The sequence below is a fragment of the Emydura macquarii genome, unplaced genomic scaffold (assembly GCF_026122565.2).
Source record: "Emydura macquarii macquarii isolate MOO-44397 ecotype Brisbane River unplaced genomic scaffold, CSIRO-AGI_Emac_v2 contig_2246, whole genome shotgun sequence".
NCBI classification, from domain to species: domain Eukaryota; kingdom Metazoa; phylum Chordata; order Testudines; family Chelidae; genus Emydura; species Emydura macquarii.
The window spans coordinates 3,631,264-3,656,891 of record NW_027132383.1 but is presented as its reverse complement, the minus strand read 5'-3'; the positions used below and the strand labels follow the sequence as shown (position 1 = coordinate 3,656,891).

At 49.2% G+C, this 25,628-nt stretch overlaps 1 protein-coding gene across 23 annotated transcripts in view; it reads right to left on the bottom strand.

The window, feature by feature from the left end:
• The window catches only part of SCRIB (scribble planar cell polarity protein), a 216,294-nt gene that overhangs the window by 139,427 nt on the left and 51,239 nt on the right, over window positions 1-25,628 (bottom strand). For 22 of the 23 annotated variants that reach the window (XR_010922039.1, XM_067560190.1, XM_067560200.1 and 19 more), the window contains exons 7-16: window positions 25,321-25,395; window positions 25,085-25,229; window positions 24,716-24,834; window positions 24,070-24,269; window positions 16,457-16,623; window positions 15,644-15,768; window positions 14,337-14,462; window positions 13,187-13,417; window positions 12,402-12,713; window positions 10,074-10,136 (exon numbers count right to left, since the gene is read on the bottom strand). Coding sequence is in view for 22 of the 23 variants with exons in the window: in XM_067560190.1 (XP_067416291.1) it covers window positions 10,074-10,136; window positions 12,402-12,713; window positions 13,187-13,417; window positions 14,337-14,462; window positions 15,644-15,768; window positions 16,457-16,623; window positions 24,070-24,269; window positions 24,716-24,834; window positions 25,085-25,229; window positions 25,321-25,395 (1,563 nt within the window). In the remaining variant the exon portion in view is untranslated. The remainder of the gene's footprint in view (window positions 1-10,073; window positions 10,137-12,401; window positions 12,714-13,186; window positions 13,418-14,336; window positions 14,463-15,643; window positions 15,769-16,456; window positions 16,624-24,069; window positions 24,270-24,715; window positions 24,835-25,084; window positions 25,230-25,320; window positions 25,396-25,628) is intronic. The other variant, XM_067560194.1, reaches the window with a different exon arrangement.

The window sequence follows — 25,628 nt, the reverse complement described above, 5'->3', positions numbered from 1 at the left end:
ACTTAACCCACTGCAAAGCTAATTCTTCCATCGACCTAGCTACTACCTGTAGGGGAGGTGGATTATCGATGTCAACAGGAGAATCCTTCTCTCTCATCGACACAGGTAGCGTCTACACAAACACTGCAGCAGCACAGCTACATCACTGTAGCATTTTAAGTGTAGATAGACCCTTATACTATCCTCAACACCACAGAATCTGAGTGTTCCACTTGTGCATTAAGTGATGTGACGGAGGATGTGGAGAAAGCTGAGGTACTCAATGCCTTTTTTGCCTCTGTCTTCACAGACAAGATCAGCTCCCAGACTGCTGTACTGGGTGGCACAGAATGGGAAGGAGGCGAACATCCCGCAGTGCTGAAGGAACAGGTTCGAGACTATTTAGAAGGATTGGACATTCACAAGTCTATGGGGCCAGATGCAATGCACCCGAGGGTGCTGAGGGAGTTGGCTGAGGTGATTTCAGAGCCATTGGCTATTATCTTTGAAAGCTCATGGCAACAGGGGAGGTCCCTGAGGACTGGAAAAAAGCAAATATAGTGCCCATCTTCAAAAAAGGGAGGAAAGAGGATCCGGGGAACTACAGACCGGTCAGCCTCACCTCAATCCCTGGAAAGATCATGGAGCAGGTCCTTAAGGAATCCATTTTAAGGCACTTGGAAGAGAGGAAGGTGATCAGGAACAGTCAACACGGATTCACCAAGGGAAAGTCATGCCTGACCAACCTGATTGCTTTCTATGATGAGGTGACTGGCTCTGTGGATGTAGGGAAGGCGGTGGATGTTATATACCTTGACTTTAGCAAAGCTTTTGATACGGTTTCTCACAGTATTCTTATCAGCAAGTTAAAGAAGTATGGGTTGGATGAATGGACTATAAAATGGATAGTGAACTGGCTAGAGCATAGGGCTCAACGAGTAGTGATCAATGGCTCCATGTCTAGCTGGCAACCGGTCACAAGCGGAGTTCCCCAGGGGTCGGTCCTGGGGCCGGTTTTGTTCAACATCTTTATTAATGATCTGGAGGATGGGGTAGATTGCACCCTCAGCAAGTTTGCGGACGACACTAAGCTGGGGGGAGTGGTAGATACCCTGCAAGGTAGGGATAGGATACAGAGTGACCTAAACAAACTGGAGGATTGGGCCAAAAGAAATCTAATGAGGTTCAACAAGGACAAGTGCAGAGTCCTCCACTTAGGAAGAAAGAATCCCATGCACAGCTATAGACTGGGGACCAACGAGCTGGGCAGCAGCTCTGCAGAAAAGGACCTGGGGGTAACGGTGGATAAAAAGCTGGATATGAGTCAGCAGTGTGCCCTGGTTGGCAAGAAGGCCAATGGCATATTGGGCTGCATTAGGAGGGGCATTGCTAGCAGGTCACGGGAAGTGATTATTCCCCTCTATTCGGCATTGGTGAGGCCGCATTTAGAATATTGTGTCCAGTTTTGGGCCCCCCAATACAAAAAGGATGTGGACAAGTTGGAGAGAGTCCAGCGGAGGGCAACAAAAATGATTAGGGGGCTGGAGCACAGGACTTATGAGGAGAGGCTGACGGAACTGGGCTTGTTTAGTCTGCAAAAGAGAAGAGTGAGGGGGGATTTGATAGCGGCCTTTAACTACCTGAAAGGGGGTTCTAGGGAGGATGGGGCTAGGCTGTTCTCGGTGGTGGCAGATGACAGAACAAGGAGCAACGGTCTCAAGTTGCAGAGAGGGAGGTCTAGGTTGGACATTAGGAAAAAGTTTTTTACTAGGAGGGTGGTGAAGCACTGGAATGGGTTACCTAGGGAGGTGGTGGAATCTCCATCCTTAGAGGTTTTTAAGCTGCGGCTTGACAAAGCCCTGGTTGGGATGATATAGCAGAGGTTAGTCCTGCTTTGAGCAGGGGGTTGGACTAGATGACCTCCTGAGGTCCCTTCCAACTCTAATATTCTATGATTCTATGATTCTATGTGGCTGACGTTGTTTGGCCGTTCCAGGGAGGATGGAGCTAGGCTGTTCTCAGTGGTAGCAGATGACAGAACAAGGAGCAATGGTCTCAGCTTGCAGTGTGGAAGGTCTAGGTTGGATATTAGGAAAAACTTTGTCACTAGGAGGGTGGTGAAGCACTGGAATGGGTTACCTAGGGAGGTAGTGGAATCTCCATCTTTAGAGGCTTTAAGGCCCAGCTTGACAAAGCCCTGGCTGGGATGATTGAGTTGGGGTTGGTCTTGCTTTGAGCAGGGGGTTGGACTAGATCCCTCCTGAGGTCCATTCCAGCCCTTATCTTCTATGATTGTCATGTGTGGCTTGTTCTCTCTCCAGGGTAGAACTGTGTGTACAGTGGAGTGTTTTGACAGGGTTAGGGGTTTTAAAAACCTGTGTTTGTTAGAGAAAGCTAGCCGGTCAAGTGAACCTGGCACTTAGAGCAGAAGGTAGGGAGGTTTGTGATAATGAGGTTTGTGATAATAAGTTTTTACCAGTCTGGGACCAGGCCCTGAAAAAGCTTTTTTTTCCTGCACAGACAATTATCCCATTCACTTCCTAACCTGGAAACCACCAGATCCACCGCCGCCACTACCACACTGATTCTAGTCCTCTGTAGGTATGGGTGGGGGGAAGTGAAGTGAAGTAATAATGTATTCTTATCACCTGAGGATGATGAAATACTTTTCAGTCCATTAGTAACTAAGTAGAATGTTAATCAGCATCTACTACGGATAAACAATTTTAAATCAGCAGGTCTGGAAAACCTGCACGCAGGAGTACTAAAAAAGTTAACTGAGGAGAGGTCTGGTCCACTGATGTTAATTTTTAATACATCTTGGAATATTGGGTAAATTCTAGAAGACTGGAAGAGTGCAACTGTCATGCCAATATTCAAAGAAGGCAAGCAGTATGACACAGGTAATTACAGGCCAGTTAGCTTGACAACAAAACTGAGCAAAACAGCTAATATGGGATTTATTCAATAAAGAATTCACGTATGGGAACATAACTAATACCAATTGACATGGTTTTATGGAAAACTGGTCTTTGTCAAACAAACCTGATTTCATTCTTCGATATGTTTACAAGTTGGGTTAATAAAGGTTACTGCATAGGGACCTCCTGGGTCAAACTGAGTCCTCTGCTATTACAGGCAACTCCATCATAGAAAATGTAGGGCTGGGAGGGACCTTGAGAGGTCAAGTGCAGCCCTCACTGCTGCAGCAGGACCAAGTAAACCTAGGCCCTCCCTGTCAGGTGTTTGTCAAATCCGTTCCTAAAGACCTCCAATCCCACAATCGCCCCTGAAAGCCCATTCCTCATAGGTCAGGTTTTTCTCCACTTTTGTTGCTCTCCTCTGGACTCTCTCCAATTTGTTCACATCTTTCCTAAAGCGTGTTACCCAGAATTGGACACAGTACTTTAGCTGAGGTCTCACCAGTGCCAAGTAATGCAGAACAATTACCTCCCAATTCTTACCCATTAATGCACCCCAAAATGATATTAGCCTTTTTTCACAACTGCATCACATTGTTGACTAACATTCAATTTGTGATCCAATATAATCCCCAGAGCCTTTTCAGCAGTACTACCACTTAGCCAATTACACTGCATTTTGTAACTGTGCACTTGATTTTTCCTTCCAAAGTGAAGTACTTTACAATTGTCTTTACTGAATTTTATTTGTTAAATTCAGATCAATTCTCAAATTTGTCAAGGTCATTTGCAATTCTAATCCTGCCCTCCAAAATCCTTGCAACCTCTGCCAGCTAGTATCATCTGCAAGTTTTATAAGTGTACTCTCACTCCAAGTCATTAATGAAAACATTGAAGAGAAGCAAACCCAGGACTAACCCTTCCAGGAGCCCACTAGATACACACTCCCAGCTTGACAGCAAACCACTGGTAACTATTATTTGAGTACAATCTTTCAAGCAGTTGTACACCTACTTTATAGTAATTTAATCTAGAGCACTGTTTCTCAATGACCAGTCCATGGACCGGCACCGATAAGAAACCTGAGATCTCCCTGACACAGTATAGGAAGCCAGTCCCAGATATCAAAAAGGTTGAGAAACGCTGATCTAGACCACCTTTCTCTAATTTGTTTGAGGATGTCAGTGAGACTGTCAAAAGCCTTACTAAAAATCAAAATGCATCCTGTCTACTGCTTCCCCATCCACTAGGTCAATAACTGTGTCCAGGAGGATATGTTCTTGACAAATCCATCCTGGCTATTCCTTATAACTCTATTATCCTCCAGGTTCTTACAAATGGAAGGTTTAATAATTTGTTCCAGTGTCTTTCCAGCTATTGAAATCAGGCTGACTGGGCTATAAATCCCTGGGTCCTCTTTGTTCCCCATTTTAAAGACAGGTATTATGTTTGCCCTTCTACAGTTCTCCATGACAACAGCTGCTAGTTCAGAGATCGCTTCAGCTAACCTGTTCTTTCCCTACTTTGGCTTGTATTGCTTCCCCCTTCTGAACTTTAATTGTTGAGAGTGTCTGATCACCATTAGCCTTTCGGTGAAGACTAAATCAAAACAGGCATTAAACACCTTGGCCTTCTTGATGTCATCAGTCATTAGCTCTCCTTCCCCTTTAAGTAGAAGACCTACACTTACCTTTGTCTTTCTCTTGTTCCTAATGTAGTCAAAGAACCTTTTCTTATTGCCTTTTCTGGCCCTGGCTAGGTGTAGCTCATTTTGTGCCTTAGCATTTCTGATTCTGTCCCTACATGCTTGAGCTATTCTTTTGTATTCCTCCTTAGCAATGAATCCATGTTTCCACATTTTGTAGGACTTTTTGATTTTCAGGTTATTAAAAAGCTCCTGAGGGAGTTGTATTGGCCTCTTACAAATCTTCCTATCTCTCCTTTGCATCAGAATAGTTGGCAGTTGTGCATTTAATATTGTCTCCCTGAGAAACTACCAGCTCTTCTGAACTCCTTTATCCCTTAAATTTTCTTCCCATGGAACCTTACCTTCCAGTTCTCGGAATTTGCTAAAGTCCACCTTTTTGAAGTCCCTAGTCCTTATTCAGCTGCTCTCATTCCTTCCTTTCCCTTGAATCACTTGCACCTAAACTGCCTTCCACCACATAATTCCATACATAGAACTGGAAGGGGCCTTGAGAGACCTTCTAGTCCAGTCCCCTGCACTCAAGGCAGGACCAAGCATTATCTAGACTATCCCTGACAGGTGACTATCCAACCTATTCTTAAATCTCCAATGATGGAGATTCCACAACCTCTTTAGGCAATCTATTCCAGAGTTTAACTACCCTGACAGTTAGGAATGTCCAACCTAAACTACCCTTGCAGCAATTTAAGCCCATTGCCTTATCCTATGCTCAGAGGTAAATGAGAACAATTTTTCTCCTTCCTCCTTGTGAAAACCTTTTGTGTACTTGAAACCTTATGTCATCCCTCTCTCCCAGCCTGGTATCATCTGCAAACGTTATAAGTGTACTCTCTATGCCATCATCTAAATCACTGATGAAGATATTGAACAGAACCAGATCCAGAACTGATCCCTGTAGGACCCCACTCAATATGCCCTTCCAGCTTGGTTCCAGATGAGTGACCAGGAGCTTCACACACACCTGGCCTTGACAGCAAACATTCTCCCATACCTCTTTCTCCTCTCATTCTGTTCTCCAGATTAAGAAGCCTGAGTCACTTACACATACCCTGGTGGAGTCCCCAGCAGCCTCCCTCAGTCCAGACACTTTCTGCGGCCCTTTTCTATTTCTGAGGTGACATCTCTAAAATGGAGCACTAACTCCATATCCATAGCCAGGGTCTCCTGCAGTCACATGGTCTTTAGCCTGGGATGATTAAAGGGAACCTGCAGCAGTTGTTCCCGTCCTGCATGAACAGGACGAAGGGGAGGGGTGGGGGGTGGAGGTGGAGGCTGAAGCACTGGTTTCTGTCTCTTCTCATACTTTCCTTCTTTGGCTGGAATTACATTTTGCTGGAGAGCTTGTGCAGACATGGTTTGGGGTTGGTCCTGCTTTGAGCAGGGGGTTGGACTAGATGGCCTCCTGAGGTCCCTTCCAACCCTCATCTTCTATGATGATTCTATTTCTAGAGCATAAGAATGAGAACAACCTTATACAAGCACAGCACTGGTTCAGCGAAGGTCGGGGAGAAAGGGTTGGGACTGGGCTGAACACACTCAGCAGAAGGAGGGAGAAGCCGTGCTGGCATCTTCTGTTCAGGGGGGATAGCTGACTCTCTCCAAAATGCTCTGTGGCTTCACACTCCTGCTGGCCCTGTTGTTCTTGGACTTCCCTGTGGCTGCCACAGGTCCCTGGTGAAGGCATCACAGTGCTCAGCCAGTTCTGTTACCTGGTGGCTTGATTACTGCACTAGGCTGTGACTGAAGTTGCCCACACACCCACCTGGGAGCACCAGCTGGGACAGAATACAGCTGTTCATCCCCTGGATCATTGCCCCAGGTGGCTCCTGCTCAGATGCTAGACAGGATACTTAAGGCCCTGGCTGCACTGGGAGCTGCTCTCATTCACCCACTGGGAGGCTCCTGCTCTAGGCACCTGGGGCGGAACGTGCCAGGAGAGGTGGCCAAAAGCTTCCCTTTCTGGCATTCACTCCCACTGGCAGTTCCAGCAGAGCCAAGGCTGATGCCCCACAAGGCAGCACCCCAAGCACGTGGGGCTCATGTCCAAATTTGGTTTTGCTTTTTCTGGCTTTCCAGAGGCAGGTGTTAGAGCGGAGAGTCATTCACTGGAGGATTGCAGCACCTGTTAACATGAAACCACTGTTTCCTGTTGGAGCACCGCAACGTCTCTGTTTATGCACAACTGTTGGCTGAAGGGGAGTCTCACCGACATCAGCTATAGCCATCATCAACCACTTGGTCTGAACAAAGGCTTCTCATCCTCAGGATGTTACACTGCCCCTCCCCCATGCACGGTGCTGCTCTCTTTATACGGGGCAGAGAACAGATGGGACCTCACAAGCAGGGGAAACATCTCAAGACAACTAGTTGCAGAGGGGGAAGGGAGCAGCTCAGGACCCCAACCCGCTCTTCCACCCAGCCACTGACTACCCTGCACAGTACCCCCAGTGACCTTCACAAACTCCTGGAAATAGCCAGGCCCCACACTACATCCAGCCAGGCTACAGGCACTTGCATCAGTTATGCATGTCCAGTGTAAGCACAAGCCACAGAAGGAACGAAGAGGGCAAGGAAAGCTTGCATGGAGAAGACAGCCCTGAGCCTGGAGTGACCGTATGTTGCCTCCAGAAACTAACATGTGCCAGGTCCTCAGGACACTCCTGGAGGCAGCAAGGCACTCCTCTGTACACAGCCACATAAATGGGACAAACACCAAGGAGGGAAAGGAAGCTCTAAACCTGGAACAAGCTGGCATGAAAACAGGAGCAATGGGACGAGCAGAGCAAAGGGATATTCAGGCTCAATAGCACGGAAAGCCTCCTGGTCTGGCAGCAAGATGGATCACAAAAGGGCTTTGTCTTCTTGATGGAGATGGAGGGAGAAGGGGAAGGGGCCCCAGCACTGGGGAAGCATCTCACCCGGGCAGAACACATCACTAGCAGACTCTCACATAGAAGGGGAAGCGCAAGAGCTCCTTTATATGAGCCATTAAAATTGGCCTGGACACAGTCCCGTAGAATACGATGTAGGGACCAATCCTGCCCTGGGCCCAACACCGGGAGGATTTGGGGAGACAACAAACCAAATGAGACTGAAGGATCCATCTGGAATGAAGTGGTTTGTGTGCTGAACAATGGAGGACAGACCCAACTGCTGGCTGTGGAGGCTTCTGGGATTCTGTGCCAGCCAGAGAAAAATGTAGTCCCTGGGGTATTACATAGAAATCCATCTCCCTCCCCTTCAGAGTCATGCCTTTATATGGGGCTTCTTCACTGCACATGAGTTCACTTCAGCCCCCAGGGCAGAGTCCCTGAGCCAGGGAGACATCCCTGCACAGTGTCCTTCAGGTCAGAGCACACACCCATCACTGGTGCCAAGAGAAGACCTGGCCCAAGAACACCTGCTAAACAGTGGGGTCACTCCCTGCTCCAGCAGTCTCACCCTGAGACAGAGGCAATACCTTGTGGGCACGTCCTGCCATTCAGTGCCTCATGCCACTCTCAAAGCCTTCAGCCTCCGACTGCAATCCGAACAGCCTCTGTGGCTCATTTCTTTAGTGATCCCGGTTCCCGCAGCTCCATTCACTAGTAAGAAGCTTAGGTTTTCTGGCTGGCAGTACTGCCAACTCCAGGCATGGGTGTGCCAGGGCCTCAAGCCAGATGAGGGGGGCACCCAAGCCTTACTCACCAGTGGGGGTATGTCTGCATTGCAATCAAAGACTCGCAGCTGGCATGGCTCAGCTGATGGAGGCTCGCAGGGTTCCGGCTGCAGGGCTATAAAACTGCCATGTACACGTTCACGCTCAGGCTAGAACCCAGGCTCTAGGACACTCCTGCCTACTGGGGGGTTCCAGAGCCCAGGCTCCAGCCTGAGCCCGAACATCTACACTGCAATTTTAAAGCCCCACACACCGAGCCCTGAGAACCCAAGTCAGCTGACCCGGGCCAGCCCCAGCTATGGGTCTTTTATCGCAGTATAAATGTACCCTGAGTGACAGGGAGAGATGGGTTGTCAGAGCTTCTTCATCTGATGTGAATGTCCTTCAACATGCCAGACTCCATGAAGACAGCCAGAACATCCATGGGACACACTGAGGGAGGAGAACTCCTCAGAACCAGAGGACACCAAACCTGCATCCTGCCCATAGCCAAGAAATCTCCAACATTTCCATAGAAAGAACAAATTTCCCTTCACTCTGCTCCTGTGCCAAACAAGAGAGCCCTTGACATCAAGCACAGGGAGGGAGCAGGGAGAGAAGTTCAAGGAGACACTATTAGGCCAGTGACAATGCCAGGACTGATACAGCACCAAGCTGCCAGGGGCTCAGCACAGCACGTGCTGTGTAAGATCTAGATATTATTGTTATAGCTGAAGCACCCTTGGTGCGAGCGTTCACTACGGACAGCAGGGCCTGGCTGTCAATAGCACAGGTGGCATCCGTCTCATTTCTGTACTCTGCCAGTTCCCAGCGACTGAACTGCCAGCTGAGTGGGAATGGAGCAATAGGGCCAATGGCAGGAGACAAGCCTGCAGGAGAGGCTGCGTGTGTCACCCGGAAAATCAGGGAGAAACCTCCTCCCAAGATGAGGAGCTGGCTCCATGGCAGAGTGGCAGTGAGAGGGTGACTCTCCCCTTGACTCAAGGAACAGGACAAGCCCACTCAGAGCTTGTTAACAATCAGAAAGTTAATGGACAGAGTGAGCCATGTAGCAAGAGGCAGAAGCTTGACCTGTGGCACAGAGGGAGGTCTGGAAAATTCCAGTGAGCTTGGAAGGCAGAGAAAATATCCCTCTGCTGTCAACTGCTGCAAAGTGACTCCTACAGCTGCTTTCAGAACCTCCCTTGAAACATCAAAGTCCTGCTGGGGGTGGGGGGAGAGAACAGGAGAAAAGAGAACATTTCCTTAGGGCTTTCAGGAGCGTCCCTTATGCTGCCCTGAAGAATGAGTCACTGCACTACACAGTCACTTGGGCTAAGAGACACTTGCTCCAACCCTCACTCCCACTGCACAGCAAAAGCTCCTGAATTACGGCCTCTCTAAGGTTACAAGCAGCAGTTCTAGGTCCTTGGGCTCAGACACCACCTTCAACAGATTCCTGCGGCCTCTGTTGCCTTAAAGCCCCCTTCACAAAAGGGGTGTTCATTAAACTCCTGCTCCCCACGCATCTGACTGGCTCCCCCTTCCTAAGTGCAATGCAAGCAGGGACTGAACTCTCAACCCACACTGGCTTCCTAAATTTCTCCCACCTCACCCCAGATCTGCAGCAGCCATTTTCCTCTCAGTTATGGGAAGGAGGGGAAAGGAGGGGAAGAAACAATCATTGTGCATTTGTTATATGTCAGGTCCAGAAGCCACTCGCCCCAGACAGAGCAGAATTCCCCCTACAACAATGGCCAGACCGGGAAGCAAATCAAGCAGGTGGGATGATTCTTGGCAGAGAGAGAACAGCAGGAGTGGTACAGACCTCTTCCTCCTCAATGCGAGCAGGCTCAATCAGCAGATTATTGGCTTGATCAAACGACACCCCCTGTTAGGACAGGAACCAGCAAAGAGGCATGCGGATTAGTGGAGCAAAAACCAAACCCACCACCATTACCATCACCATCACCACCACCACCACCACCCGACTGCACACTGCTCAGAGACAGGCCTTGCCACACAGCACGGGGACAGATCTCCTCTACCACTCCACTCATAACATTCATCTACCACACACAGCACCAAAGAGGGCCACCTCCCATGTGGTCGGAGTACTGAGAATGCCACCACTGTTAGGACAGACTCACAGAAAACCAAGCTCCGGGACCACATTGCTTGTGCTCGGCACGCTCAGGATCTGAACTCCAAACTCACAAGCTGAACGCTGCTCTCCATTTTTACCCCTTGTGTGTCCCATCAAGGAAGAATGAAGGATTGAATGATACAGGAGAAAGGAGAGAAGGGCCCTCTAGCACCCCCCAGCTGCTGCACACAGGGGACAGAGGCTACCTTACAGTCTCCCCATGGCACCCTCCCGGAGAAGAGGCTCCAGTGTAGCAGCCCCCCTGCCAGAGGTCACAAGTTTCCTGTTCCCAAGTCCATCACAAGTACACAGGAGACCTCTAGTAGGAGACCCCTCAGAATTTCCCTAGGGTGCCACTTGTCATACCAGAAACTCTAGGTCATGATTCACTCCCCCCTCCACACTGCTCTGCCTCCTTTCAGCCTGTTCAACAGTCACATGCAGCTAACCTGCGGTTCCTCAGGGACACAGCACTCCACATTCCCTCTCCTGCAGAGAAGGGGTGAGCCCTGCAAATCTGCCTCCTGGAAAAGGTACCTGACCAAATCACTTGAGAAGGGCAGGTCTGAGCTCCAAGTAGAGGCCTTGCAACCGTCAGCAACACAGACTTTACCATGGAGAGACACAGAAGCTATGGCATCAGCGCCCGCACGATCCTCGTTAGGATCCGCTCCTGTAGGCAAAACCTAAGACCATGGTGCCAGGCTGGAAGAAGCCTTTTGGTCCATGCCATTTCCCAGGTAACAGCTGAACTTGGAGGCAGAGAGGGCCTGAGCCAGCCCTGTGCACTCCTGAGACAGCAGCATCACCTCCTGTTTTCAATTGCCAATGGCAAGGCCAATGGCAAGGAGCCTGCGTGCTGGTGAGCAGGTATCAGGGCAGGCAAACAGGAAGGCACCAACATCAAGAAAAGACGCTAAGTGCATGACATCCTGCCTTGCTTGTCCTGAAATCACTTTGGTCGGGGGTCTCGCCATCTAGACAGAGACAGAGGCCCCAAGCCTGATTAGGACCATCAACTTTCCCCAGCACCTTATACTGGCTCCAGGGCACAGATCCAAGAGCTGGGATCTGTGGGGCAATTCCACAATGGAGACTTCACCACATCATAAACCTGATTCTCTCCCCAGCTTGATATGCCCCCAACCTAGCCAACAACTCCAAACCCACTTCTGCTGACACCACAGATCATCCCGCACTGCCCTCTTAATCCCTCACTACCACATCTCCATGATAACCCATGAACACCTTTCTCTAGACAAATGTTCCTGTAAGTGCCTCCCCAAGTGTGTTAGCTCCATTCAGAGCTGTGCAGATACCCTCCCACCTCTCCAACCACTGGTGGGGCAAACATGAGCGGGGTGGTGCTCCCTGGCCTGATTCCCATGGCATGTGGTAGGGCAGTGCACTCTCAGCAGCACTGGGCCTGCTGTGTGCAATGAGTACAATTCTCCCAGTACATGTGTCATTGGAACGCATCCCGATGCTGAAAACTCATGAGCAGCCACTGCTCCTCAGGACAAGGGACAGCAGTGTGCTACTCCGCAGCCACTGCCTGCTCCATGCAACAGGCACCCAGACCAAGTATGTCAGATCTACTCACAGAGTGCGCTCACCCCAGTGCAGAAGAGAAACAGCACCCAGTGTCACTCAGGGGCTGGGAGAAGAAAATCTGTCTCAGGCTTGGGGACGAGGATGACGGTCTCAGCATGGAACACATCATCATGCAGCAATGGGTGAGACACACACTTTGGATGGGACATAGGGAGGAAAGTCTGGGAAGCTGGCAGCCTGACAAGGCTACAAAGCAGCAGCACTGACCCCAGGACGAGCCCAGGGTCTCCTGAAGTCTCTCCTCTCCTATTTTCTCTTCAGCACCATGGGGGCTGTAGCTCAAAGCACAGCCATCTAGGGGCTCTGGATATCCACCCTCTGCACCCCATCATGTGGATGGGCAGAAAGGCAGCCCAAAGAACAGCAGGAAGTTCCCAGCACCCCCCACGGCCCTACCTTAACTGACGGCTGTGTGGACAAGGCTCCGTTCTTAATCTCGTCCTCATCCCAGGCCTCCTCCTGCTCCTCAGGCTCTGCATTGTTATTGCAGCCCCCCAGCTCCTCCTCCTCCTCAGGGACCCTGTCACTGTTCAACCCCTGCAGAAGTGCCACCACCACCTCTGGCTTGGGTAGCTTGGTGATCTTAAAGTGTTTCTTATAGTGCGGTGTGTCCTTGCGGATCAGCCGCTGCTTCTCCACCGGGAATGGCCGGTCTTCATCCTCATCATCGCTCTGGATCAGGGTGTCCTCAGCAAAATGCACTGTAGGCTATAATGACAAAGACCCATGAATGGCTGCGAGCCTCAGACAACAGCTGGGCCTGGGGACAAAGCACTGACAGCTGCTGATCTGCAACCGCCAACCTAGTCAGGGCTGGGTGTCAGACACAGGCAGGAAAGACAGACCAGGACTGCTCCTCTGACACTATTCAGGGCATGTCCAGGAGCAACACCCAGCCCAGCTTCCACTACACCCAGCTCCCGAAGCCCTGTCTGCCCACCCAGATTCTGCTCACTCCTATGCCCCTGACCTTCCACCCACACCAGACTTCCATGGCCCGTCTTGGCGCCTACTGTGTACAGCTCTCTCCTGCCCTCACACCCTCTGCAAACATTCAGGTTCTATCCCAGCTCACATTCCCTTCCACGCCTAGAGCCATCTCCCTACTGCTCTGCCTCTGGTTGATCTCCAGACAGGCCTCATCAGGATCCTCCACACCACGACCACACTGCAGCTCCTACCTCATTGTACTCCATTTCCAGCTCCTCCTCTTGACTGACCATCGCCTCCACCGCCTGCTCTTCCTCAGCTCCAGGCTTCGCCTCATTCTCCAGCTCCTGTGTTTCAGGCACTTGCCCATTCAGCCTGTCTCCCACTCCCCCCTCCTCCTCCTCTCTGAAGTTGGCAGAGACAGTACTGTTGGAGACATGCGAGTCCTCACTGCGATTGGACATGGCACTCAGCCTCTTCTCCTGCGGGAGTGGGATAGGTGGTGAGAACCGGGGCACACAGAAAGGAATAGGACCAGCATTGAGTGGTGCAGACCTTGGCACAGCAGGATCCCAACTGTTTCAGTGGGCTGCCTGGCCTCATCCCTGCTATCCCTAGCTCACTCCATCCCAGCCCCCCTGTGGCACAGCCAGCCTGGTACCTATCAGCACAAAGTGCTGTCACCAGTGTTACACCTAGGAGGCGAGACTTCAGTAGGGAACTCAGCTGTCAGTAGCTGCAGAAGAGTGTATTGCAACATTTGGGGATGCCCATGGTATGACTGGGACACTCTGCACGGAGTGAAGGGAAAGCAGCACATTACTACAGCTCCTTCCCAGGCACACAGACAGAATGACCAAGAAGGGCAGTGATTCAACGAAGGTCACAGAGCAAGCAACTCAGTGTCAGAGCCATGGGGAACGCCCGAGTTCCCTGATGCCCAGTCTTGTGCCCAACACTGCCCTAACAATACATCACTTTGCCCCGCTCTGCCTCAGCCCAGCCCGCATGCAAGCTGACTTCCTTTTGCCCTCTTCATACTATGCCAATGGTGCCAGTTTTGATGCCCACTTTTCCTTGTCCCTCTCTTGCTGCCCCCATGCATGCGAGTCCCACACTACGTGAGTGCACCAGACTCCCACGTGCTCTTCATTCCAGTCCCTCCTAACAATTAACTGCTTTGGCCACACCCACAGACACTGCTCCCTACCTCAGGAAATGCTGCACCGCTCCCCACAACTATCAGTCAAACAAAGCCCCCATTTCAGAGCTCCCATGCTACTGGCTCTTATTTCTGCAAGGGGCACTTCATGCTCAGCTGCTGCAATGAAAGCTAGAATGCTGCAAGAGAGCTCTGCAGTTATTTGGCCTGGTTCTGCTCCTTGTGCAGGGAACACTCACCTCTGAGTTGGGAGAATCCAGGTCCACATCGGGCTTTGCAGAATATACCTCATTGCGCCGGACTTCAATCACCTTCTTCATGACCTTCAGCTCACTAGGGTGAGGAGTTGCTCTGCGCTGCAGGCCCTGCCAGAGAAAGAGCAACAGAGCAGATGAGCCAAGGCACAGAGCCCAAAGACTCCAGACCTACAGAATGAGCATCAGCCCATCCTCATGCTTCGTCAACAGAGAGTGCCAAACCCAGAGCTGGCCCCTACACCAACTGGGCCCGACCTCACTGTCACTGGGCTGAATTCTCTACTTCAGCCCTCCTATTCTGTGCTATGGTGAGCAGGAGCACTCAGGGGAGAATGGAGGTAGATTCCCTGTAATCTCTCTGATGTTCTTTAGTGCACGCTATGTCTCTTGTGTTTCAGTAGTGCCAATGCCTCTTGTTCAGTGGATCTGTCTCACAGCAACAGGCAAGAGAACAGCATGTCAAAAAACAGGAACATGGTGGTAGAAAAGCACAAACACTGACACGGCTGAGGGCCTTAGGGACTCCCAGAGCAGGCACAGCACCTGGACTTGCTCTAAACCCTTTTTATTACAAGGGGCTAGATTCCAGTCCAGTGGCTCTCCATCTGGAAAGAGGAGATGTTCTGTTGGATGCTCTAGCATCACAGACAGGTTTGCTGGTTGTTGTAGCCCATGGTCCATCACACTAGAGTTGGAGTAAAATAACCTGCCACGTTTCTGTGGCTCTGAGACATCACCTAGGCTGTAAAAGCTGAGTGACCGATATGTAGCTATTTCCCTCCAGTGCACTAGTTTCCATCTGGTCCCAAGTCACAGGGACTGTCTGTCCAGATCAGGAGGCTGAGAACTGGGGGCAGTGCACTGGGATTCCAGTGACTGAAAACCATCACCATGAGATGGCCATTTGGTGAACCTTTTGTAAAGTGAGTTAATGGCCACAGCTCCATTCTTAATGGGAAAAGTGTCTACAATGCAAACCTGCATAAGGCCCCTTACTGGCACCTTCTGTTCTTATCCCTGCCAGCCCTCATGCGGCACATGTCTCTGGGATGGATGATTCAGCAGAGGAGACTAGCTTCCCTGAACCCGGGATGGTGTGTCCCCTTTGGCAACCAAGAGCCCCAAGGGCAGGGGGATATGCAGCTCATATCATAACCCTTGGGGGGAGAGAGGTAGCTCTGGACAGACACACTGCCCCTTGCCTCTGCAGAAGGGTCCAGAGCTCATGCCCACATTTTCCTAGGAAGTTGGCAAGGCCCTGGACAACCCACCACACCTGTTTCCCTTACCCTCTTCTCAGCTCCAGCCTCCTCATCATCATCAGCTTTGGGCTCATCCAAAAACTGGATCACACTGACCCGGTTCAAGTTTGTGTCTGTCCAACTCTCATCCACACTGTTCTGCAGGAGATTCTCTGCAGAGAAAGGAGATAAAGGGTGAGCTGTCTCCAGGGTGATGAGGATTTGGGGCCCAGGTCAGACATGCACTTCCCACCGACAAGGCCATCTCTATCAGAGAGACCCCTACAGCCATCAAACAGCAGAGGCCTTAGGACGAGAGGGCTGCCAGGATCCTGTCAGCTCTTTCAAAGGTCCCTGCCAGGGTCACATGACACTTGGCAACCTCTACCGGGGCCGTGAAGGCTCCTGCGCCCCTCACACAAGATCCCTAGTGCTGGGGGGGGAAGGGGAAGAGACAGAAGCTGTGATGCTTCTACACGCTGAGCAGAAGCAAACCCTGCAGTCTGACCAGCCTCTCCAGCAGCAGTAAAAGGGGATGATTAGTACAGGGATCTGAGGTCACCTGCTAGAGAGACAATTTCACAGCTTTAACATTCTCCAACTTGGGGAGTTCCTACATCACCGGCTGGGAGCCCTGGTCTTTTACTTCAATCACAATAATCACATTACCAAAGAATAGTCCCAGGGTTGGGAAGAGACATGGGAGAAGAGAGACACCATGGGGGAGAGGGCACCAATAGGATCTCAGCCTCACAGCTGAGAGAGAAGGGAGAGGACAGTCCTTCTCCATAGGCCTGTCTCCCTGTTCTCTCCAGAGAAGGTAAGGGTACCATGGGGAAGCACTCACAGGGGGCCTCTTACCTAGACTGGGAGAGGGCTGCTGGGGCAGCAGGTAACAGGTGAGAACCTTTTCGCCCGTCTTCTCGTCATCTTCTGTCTGGAATTTCAGCATGGGCTGGGACTGGTTCTCTGCCAGCCACAGGGCCTTCAGGTTGAGATTTGTCAGAGCAAAGGGCAAGTTCTGCAGCCTGCATGAGAAATATGGCTGATCAGACTCCCTTACCTAGCAGGAAACGTCACGGGGCCCCTGAATTATTCTACTTGTGTCAGGACAGGATGAAGCCAACCCTAAGGCAGGGCATCTCACCCCAGTGCTGAATTTCTCTAGTCACAGGGACTCCACACAGCTCTGTTCTGCACCATAACTGTCCTCTCACAGCCTTCCATCACCACACCATCAGCGCTATGATGGTGGATAAAGGAGGGGTACTTGTATTCAAACCACTCCAGGGCTCCCTCCTAATCTGCATGTGGAATTTGTTTGGAAAACGGAAAGGAGCTGCACTACAGAAAAGGAGACACTGCCCCAGGACAATCAAGTTCCTAAGAAATCTTGGCAGGTAGAGGGTCTAACCAGTCCAAGGCCCGTGCTTCTCCCACTGCAGGATTGCAGGCAGGCAGTGCCAGTAGGTTATAGTGCAACACGACAATGGGCTGCTCTAACAGAGGAGGGAAAAGTAGCATCTCAAACCTCCGCTACCCACCAAATCCCTTTGAAGGTGCAGGATTTTTTTGTAAAACCAGAAAGCAGACAGCAGAAATTCCACTCTGATCCCCAGCCTGCAGAGACTCTATGGTTACTGTCACTTGTTCTCATTGTGTGTATTACAATAGCACCAGGAGCAACAGAGAGGGATCATAAGACCATAAGAAAGGCCATAATAGGTCAGACCAATGGTCCATCTAGCCCAGTGATCTGTCTTCCAGCAGTGGCCCACGCCAGGTGCTTCAGAGGGAATGAACAGAACAGGTAATCATCAAGTGATCCATCCCGTCACCCATTCCCAGTTTCTGGCAAACAGAGGCTAGAGATAATTCAGAGCATGGTTTTGCATCCTGCCTATCCTGGCTAATAGCAACTGATGGACCTATCTCCATGAACTTATCTAGTTCTTTTTTTAACCCTGTTATAGTCTTGGCCTTGACAGCATCCCCTGGCACTGACTTCTGTGTTGTGTGAAGAAATACTTCCTTTTGTTCATTTTAAACCTGCTACCTACTACTTTCGTTGGATGACCCCTAGTTCTTGTGTGATGAGGAGTAAATAACTCTTCCATATTTACTTTCTCCACACCAGTCTGATGTGTAATGATTTTATAGACCTCTATCATATCCCCCCTTAGTTGCCTCTTTTCCAAGTTGAAAAGTCCCACTCTTAATAATATCTCTTCATATGGAAGCTGTTTCATACCTCTAAACATTTTTGTTGCCCTTCTCTGTACTTTTTGCAATTCCAGTATATCTGTTTTGAAATGAGGCAACCAGATCTGCATGCAATATTCAAGATGTGGGCACACCATGGATTTATAAAGAGGCAATATTATATTTTCTGTCTTATCTGTTCCTTTCCTAATGATTCCCAAGATGGTTAGCTTTTTTGACTGCCGCTGCACATTGAGTGGATGTTTTCAGAGAAATATCCACAATGACTTCAAGATCTTTTTCTTGAGTGGTAACAGCTAATTTAGACTGCATCATTTCATATATATAATTGAGATGATGTTTTCCATTGTGCATTACTATGCATTTATCAACACTGAATTTCATCTGCCATTTTGTTGCCCAGTCACCCAGTTCTGTGAGATTCCTTTGTAACTCTTCATAGTCTGCTTTGGACTTAACTATCTTGAGTAGTTATGTATCTGCAAATTTTGCCACCTCACTGTTTACCCCTTTTTCCAGATCATTTATTAATATGTTGAAAACTACTGGTTCCAATACAGACTCCTGAAGAACACCACTATTTACCTCTCTCCATTCTGAAAACTCACTTGTTTCCTATCTTTTAACCAATCACTGATCAACAGCTTACTTTGCTTAAAAGCCTTTGGTGAGAGGCCTTGTCAAAAGGTTTCTGGAAATCTAAGTACACTATATCCACTGGATCACCCTTGCCCACATGCTTGTTGACCCCCTCAAAGAATTCTAGTAGACTGGTAAGGCATGATTTCCCTTTACAAAATCCATGTTGACTTTTTCCCCTAAAAATCGTGTTCATCTGTGTTTTTTGATAATTCTGTTCTTTACTGTAGTTTCAACCAATGTGCCTGGTACTGAAGTTAGGCTTACCAGCTTATAATTGCCAGGACCGCCTCTGGAGCTTTTTTAAAAAAACTGGTGTCACATTAGCTATCCTTCTGTCATCTGGTACAGAAGCTGATTTAAATAATAAGTTACACACCACAGTTAGTTCTGCAATTTCACATTTGAGTTCCTTCAGAACTCTTGGGTGGATACCATCTGGTCTTGGTAACCTTATTACTGTTTAATTTATCAATTTGTTCCAAAACCTCCTCTAATGACACCTCAATCTGGGACAGTTCCTCAGATTTGTCACCTAAAAAGAATGGCTCAGGTTTGAGAATCTCCCTCACATCCTCAGCTGTGAAGACCAATGCAAAGAATTCATTTAGTTTCTCCGCAATAGCCTTATCATTCTTCAGTGCTGCTTTAGAAGATCGATGGTCCAGTGACCCCACTGGTTGTTTAGCAGGCTTCCTGCTTCTGATGCACTTAAAAACATTTTTGCTGTTACTTTTTGAGTCTGACTAGCTGTTCTTCAAATTCTTTTTTGGCCTTCCTAATTATATTTTTATATTTCATTTGCCCAAGTTTATGTTCCTTTTTATTTTCCTCAATAGGATTTAACTTGCACTTTTTAAAGGATGTCTTTTGCCTCTAACTGCTTCTTTTACTTGGTTGCTTAGCCACAGTAGCACTCTTTTGGTCTTCTTACTATGTTTTTAAATTTGGGGTATACATTTAAATTGAGCCTTGTAGGAAGGCACTGTGGCCTCCCCCGGAGTCTAGACCCGAGGAAGGGCCACAGCGACCCGGCTGGACCGAAACAGAGCCAGCAGGCAAGTCTGCCCAGCAACAGAAGGGCCAGGCTGTGATAGGGCCAGCAGGCCAATCTGCCCGGCAACCGAAAGGCCGGGCAGTGATAGGACCGTCCGGCCAGCCCAATCAGCAACAGCGGGGCGGAGTCTCTACAGGAAGGGGCAGTATAAAAGACAGGCCCAGGAGCTCAGTACAGAGGAGACTGCCATCAGAGGCAGATATGCTGCCCCGCCAGCTGAGGCCTAGGCTAGATTGGCACTGAGCCGATACCAGGGACGCTTGCCTCCCAGAGCAGAGACCCCAACCATTCCCTGATCCTGCTTCAGGGCCCAGAGACTGGGTAGGGCCTCCAGGCCCCAGTGGCTGGACCAGGCTACCTGACCCCAAGTGACTGGACTGAACACCCCGAGCAACCCGGATGGGGAATACCCCCTGAGGCTGGACGGGACCTGGAAGAGCTGCCCAATGCCGAAGCACCCCAGGAACCCTGTGGCCTAGAGGAGCTGCCCCCCGCTGAGGAGCTCCCCGCCTTGCCGCCAGTGGACGAGGAGGGACTGCTGGGCCTGCCGCGGGCTGAGGACCCCTGAGACCTGGAGGTTACAGGTACCTGGGGATATGGGGAGGAAGTGGCCCAGGGACAGCTAGAGTCAGTGGCTGAGACACGGGCCAGACCCCGTCAGTGTGTTGCAGCGGGAATCCCGCCAACTCAGTGAAAATGCCTTTGCCACTGCTAGGGCCCTGGGCTGGGACGCAGTGGAGACAGGTGGGCTTGCGTCCCCCTTCCCCCTTACCTAGCCACCCTGGGAGAGCGTACCCTTCCCAGCCGCTACCGATAGCGAATCCACTACCTGCCCTGCCCGGCCTAAGGGCCGGGGCAATAGACTGTGTGCTTGCCCGCCCGGCCAGGGGCTGGGCCACTAGACGGCTTGCTTGCCTCACCCGGCCGACGGGCCCGAGGCAACAGACTGACACGGGCCTCACCCCACGTGGGATTGGATGCTTAGGACCACAGGACTGCCTGCCCTGCCCAAGGGCCAGGGCGAAGACCTGCACAAGGGCCAGGGCGAAGACCTGCACAAGAGAGCTAACTGTTCCCCATTTAGGAAGGCGCTGTAGCCTCCCCCAGAGTCTGGACCCAAGGAAGGGCCACAGCAACCCGGCCGGATCAGACGGCCGTACAACAAGCCTCTATTATGGTGTCTTTAAAAAGTTTCCATGCAGCTTGCTGCGATTTCACTTTTGGCACTGTACCTTTCAATTTGTTTAACTAACTTCCTCGTTTTTGTTTAATTTCCTTTTCTGAAATTAATGCTACCCTGGTGGGTTGCTTTGGTGTCTCCCCCCACCCAGGGATGTTACATTTTATTGTGTTATGGTTACTATTATCAAGCAGTTCAGCTATAGTCACCTCTTGGACCAGATTCTGTGCTCCACCTAGGACTAAATCAAGAATTGCCTCTCCTCTTGTGGGTTCCAGGACTAGCTGCTCCAAGAAGCAGCCATTTAAAGTGTCAAGAAACTATCTCTGCATCCCATCCTGAAGTAACATGTACCAGTTAATATGGGGATAGTTGAAATCCCCCATTATTATTATTATTATTATTTTTTATTTTTATGGCCTCTCTAATGTCCCTGAGCATTTCATAGTCACTATCACCATCCTGGTGAATAGTATCCCCCTACTGTTATATTATTATTATTCAGGCATGGAATTACTATCCTTAAAGATTCTATGGCACAGTTTGGTTCATTTAAGATTTTTATTTCATTTGACTCTACACTTTTGACTCTATGCTTTCTTTCACTCTCTCACCAGTATGACCTATTCTGTCCTTTCGATACATTTTGTATCCTGGTATTACCGTCCCCCACTGATTATCTTCATTCCACCAAGTTTCTCTTAAATCAATATCTGCATTTAATATGAGGCACTCAAGTTCACCCACCTTAGTATTTAGACATTTAGCATTTGTATACAAGCACTTTAAAAAATGGTCACTTTTTAGCTGTCTGCCATTATGTGATGTAATTGAATGGGACTCTTCCATTTGACTGGTTCTCATCATATCCTACCTGTATTTTATCATCTTCCATCCTCTCTTCCTTACTAGAATATTGAGAATCTCCATTAATACATCCTCCCCTAAGGGATATCTCTGTCCGAACCACATGCTCCTCCACCCCCTGTTGGCTTTCCCCCAGCCCTTAGTTTAAAAACTGCTCTACGACTTTTTAATTTTATGTGCCAGCCCTGTCTAACTGGTCCTGCGTGTGGAACTGGAATAATTTCAGAGAATGATACCATGGAGGCCCTGGACTTCAATCACTTATCTAACAGCCTAAATTTGGCCTCCAGGACCACCTTCAATGACATGGTTACATTTACATTACTCTAACAGAATATGGTATCAAGCAGTAATATGTACATTTGGATCTTTAAAAGGGCCAATTTTCCAAAGCTTAAAGCAATTATTGGCATAACTAATTGGGAATTTAAGTGGGAAGAGTTAACAAAAACTGGGAATTGTTCAAGAACATGCTATTCCATGTTCTAAAAACCACAATTTTAAAGATATTTAAAAAAAAAAAAAAAAAAAAAAAAAAATTACGGAGGACAAGAAGCCATCCTGGTTAAAAAGAGATGTAGAAGCAGTGATAAAACAAAACAAAAAATTATATATAAGGAATGGAAAAAAGGAGAAGTAAACAGCAATGAATATAAATTACAAGTTTTAAAAAAAGGAGGTGACTGATAAGGGAAGCTAAAGGAATCAATGGCTAGTTGGGTTAAAGACAGTAAGAATTTTAAATGCATAGGTCAGTTATAGGACCTTGCTAGATGCAAATTGTAAAGTAATGCAGAAAGGCAAAACTATTCAATAGCTCTCTCTGTTTTGTATTTGGAATGAAGCAGAAGGACTCTCTCCCATGTGATATTGTGTGGGGTACAAAGTTTACAGTCTGGAACAAAGATAGGTGGGAAGCTGCATCTGCTAAAATTAAACATTTTCAAATCAACTTACACCCAAGAGTCTTGGGAACTAGTTAAGGAGTTCTCAATCACAAAGGTTAAAAATCAACCCATTTTGGAAAGCTCTAGAGGATTAGACTGTAGTTTCAACATTTAAAAAGGGTAAAAGGGTTGACTCAGAGAACTAGAGACCAGTAAGTTTGACGTTGAACCTATGTAAAATAGTCGAACAGTTAATTTGGGGCTCCATCGAGAAAGAATTAATGACAGTCAGCATGGCTTCATGGAAAGTTGATCTTTGCCAAACAAGTATAGGGGGGAGGCACAGGATTATAGGTCTGATTGATAGAAAAAACTGCATTGATACGATATACTTGGATTTTGCCAAGGCATTTGACTTAATACCACACTACATTTTGATTAAAGAATTTGCACTATATGGAACTAACAGGACACATGTTAGATTGATTAAAAACTGGCTAACAGATCTCCAAATATGGTTACTAATAGGGAGACATCAATGAGTGGAGCAATTTCTACCAGGGTCCTCCCAGGGATCGGTTCTTGGTCCAATGGTATTGAATATTTTTATCAATGATAGAGATGAAGACACAAAACCTTTACTGGTAAAGTTTGCAGATGAGACAAAGATTGGTCAGGTAGTAAATAAGAAGTAATACAGATGACTGAGTGATCTGAATCACTTGGTTAAATGGTCATAATCTAAAAAAACCCACATTTTAATGGAGCCAAATGCAAGCTAATACACCCAAGAGTCAAGAATGCAGGTTATACCTAAAAGATGGGAGACCATCTTGGAAAGCAGCGACTCCGAGAAGGATTATGGGGTCATAATAGATCATTTTCCCAGCATGAGCTCTGAGTGCAATGCTATGGCTAAAAAGGCTACTGCCACCCTCAGGTGTACAGAAAGCAGAATATCAAGTAGAAGCAGAGAAGTGCCTCTTCCCATAGGCTCTGATTAGCAATACCCACAAGCCCGTAGGACTACTACACCAGGAAGGGAGGTCTGGCTGAGAACCTGCCTGCCCAGGCAGCAACTCAGGATACTATGCCAGTCTGGACAGAGAGAAGCCCCCACACCCAGAGAGATTGGCATCATGAAAGGGTGGCCAGCCAAACAGACCCACTCTTGGCCTAATGAGACTAAGTGGTGTTCTGTAACGGGCACATTGCACTCCATGAATGCTGAGAGCCTAAATGAGACACTTGGAAGGAGAGAGTAATGGCAAAATTCTGTGGATACAAGGAATGAAAAAACAGTGGAAGCTGGAGCAGACATCAGCTAGAAAAAACAGGAGGGGACAAGAGCTCAGCATTCTTGTCCCAGCTCTTCAAAAGCCAGAACCAGGTGGCTGCTGGATCAGTCAGGGAGCAGGGCTCTAGGATGGGGAACAGGAACAGCACCCAACCAGAGCTGCCCTCTGAACTCTTCTGTGGTCTTGCACATGGCACCATATTCTGTGTCCCTCCAGAGCACCACAGAGCTCACACACCCTCCGTTCTCCTCCCTCCCATGTGGTTTCCATAATGGGCATACCTGAACCTGGACACCTCTGCCCAGGAGCCGCTTACCACTCACCTGTTCCCTGCCACATCCAGCACATGCAGCTCTGTTGTGTTGGCAAGTTCGGGAGGCAGAAGCGCCAGGCGGTTGTCACGCAGGGACAGCACATTCAGACTGGCACAACCCCCAATCTCAGAGGGAAGTGCTATCAGCCGGTTCCGGTCCACATTCAAATTGGTCAGTTTGGTCAGCTTCCCCAGGGACTTTGGCAAGGCCTGGAGAGACGGAGATGGAGACAGAGCATAGAAGCCCTGATGGCAGAGGCTTTGCTACAGTGGGACTTGCATTCCCACAGCAAAAGAAAGGGGAAGCTAGTCAAGAAGTTTAGCTCTCCATCACCGCAGGGCAGGGGGAGGAAACAGCAATACCTACATCTCTCAGGGCTGGTTCACACTGACCGCGCGATTCGGCGGTAGTCAACGGGAGTTACGCAAACTACGCAGAGTCGTCGACTAGAGTAGTAGACTACGCAGAGTAGTTTGCGTAACTGACTATGGCCCAGGGTTGAGGTCAAGGGCCCTGAGCCCTTAGCTGCGACTCCTAGAGCTGCAGCCTGTGGGCAGAGCCCAAGGAGATGACATACTGGTATGGAGCAGGACCACTAATAAGGGGTTAGGCTGAGTGACACCATAGGGGCTGGCATGACTGCCAGAACACATACTGTCAGCACATTCTCTGTCAGGATGAGCTCCGAGAGATTCTCACAGTCCCCAATCGACTCAGTCACCTCAGCCAGCCGATTCTGATCCACCTTTAGGATGGAGAGCTGCTTCAGCTGACCTGAACATGGGGAGAGACAAACATGAGCTACACCATGGAGTGATATGGGCCCTGCCCACACCTGCTCAGCCAAATCATCCCTCCCTCACACTCCCAGCAGGGCTTAGCTGACTGCTACCATCCACTGCGTGACATGGCCCCTGCTCCTGGCCCTTACTCTCCCACACAGAGCTCCCTCCCATCCCAATGGCTTCCATAGGGTAATACAGCACCAACCCAAACATGAGGGACCTCGCTCCAGCGCACTTACCAATCCCATCGGGAATACTTTCCAATAGGTTCTGTGACAACAGTAGGTCTGTCAGTGCAATCAGCCCGCTGACTTCATTGGGCAGCTGCTCCAGCTTGTTCTCAGATACATCAAGACAGACCAAGCGCCGAAGATTGCCCAGCTCCTGGGAGGGGAAAGGAAACACCACCTGGCTCAAGGGAGTGATAGAGTAGGGAGCACAGCAGTGAGGCAACACCCATGGCACAGGTACTCACCGGGGGCAGGGCTGAAAGCTGGTTTCGATCTAGCCAGAGCTCCCGAAGGTTCGGTAATGCTCCCAGAGTGTCCGGCTGCGACAGAACAAGAAAGCTGAGAATGTTAGCCCCTCTCCACAGGAGAGCACCTACTCTGGGGTAAAGGCTGTGCCCCCCTGGAGCAAACTAGAAGGGGACAACTGAGATTGTTTGGCCCCACAGAGGGGTGATAGATGAGCTAGGGCTTTGGAGGCTTTTGCCTCAAAAGGGAATAAATCTCCCTTCTCCTTCCTCCTTGTGGGAATGAGCAGAGATGACTTGATATTAAT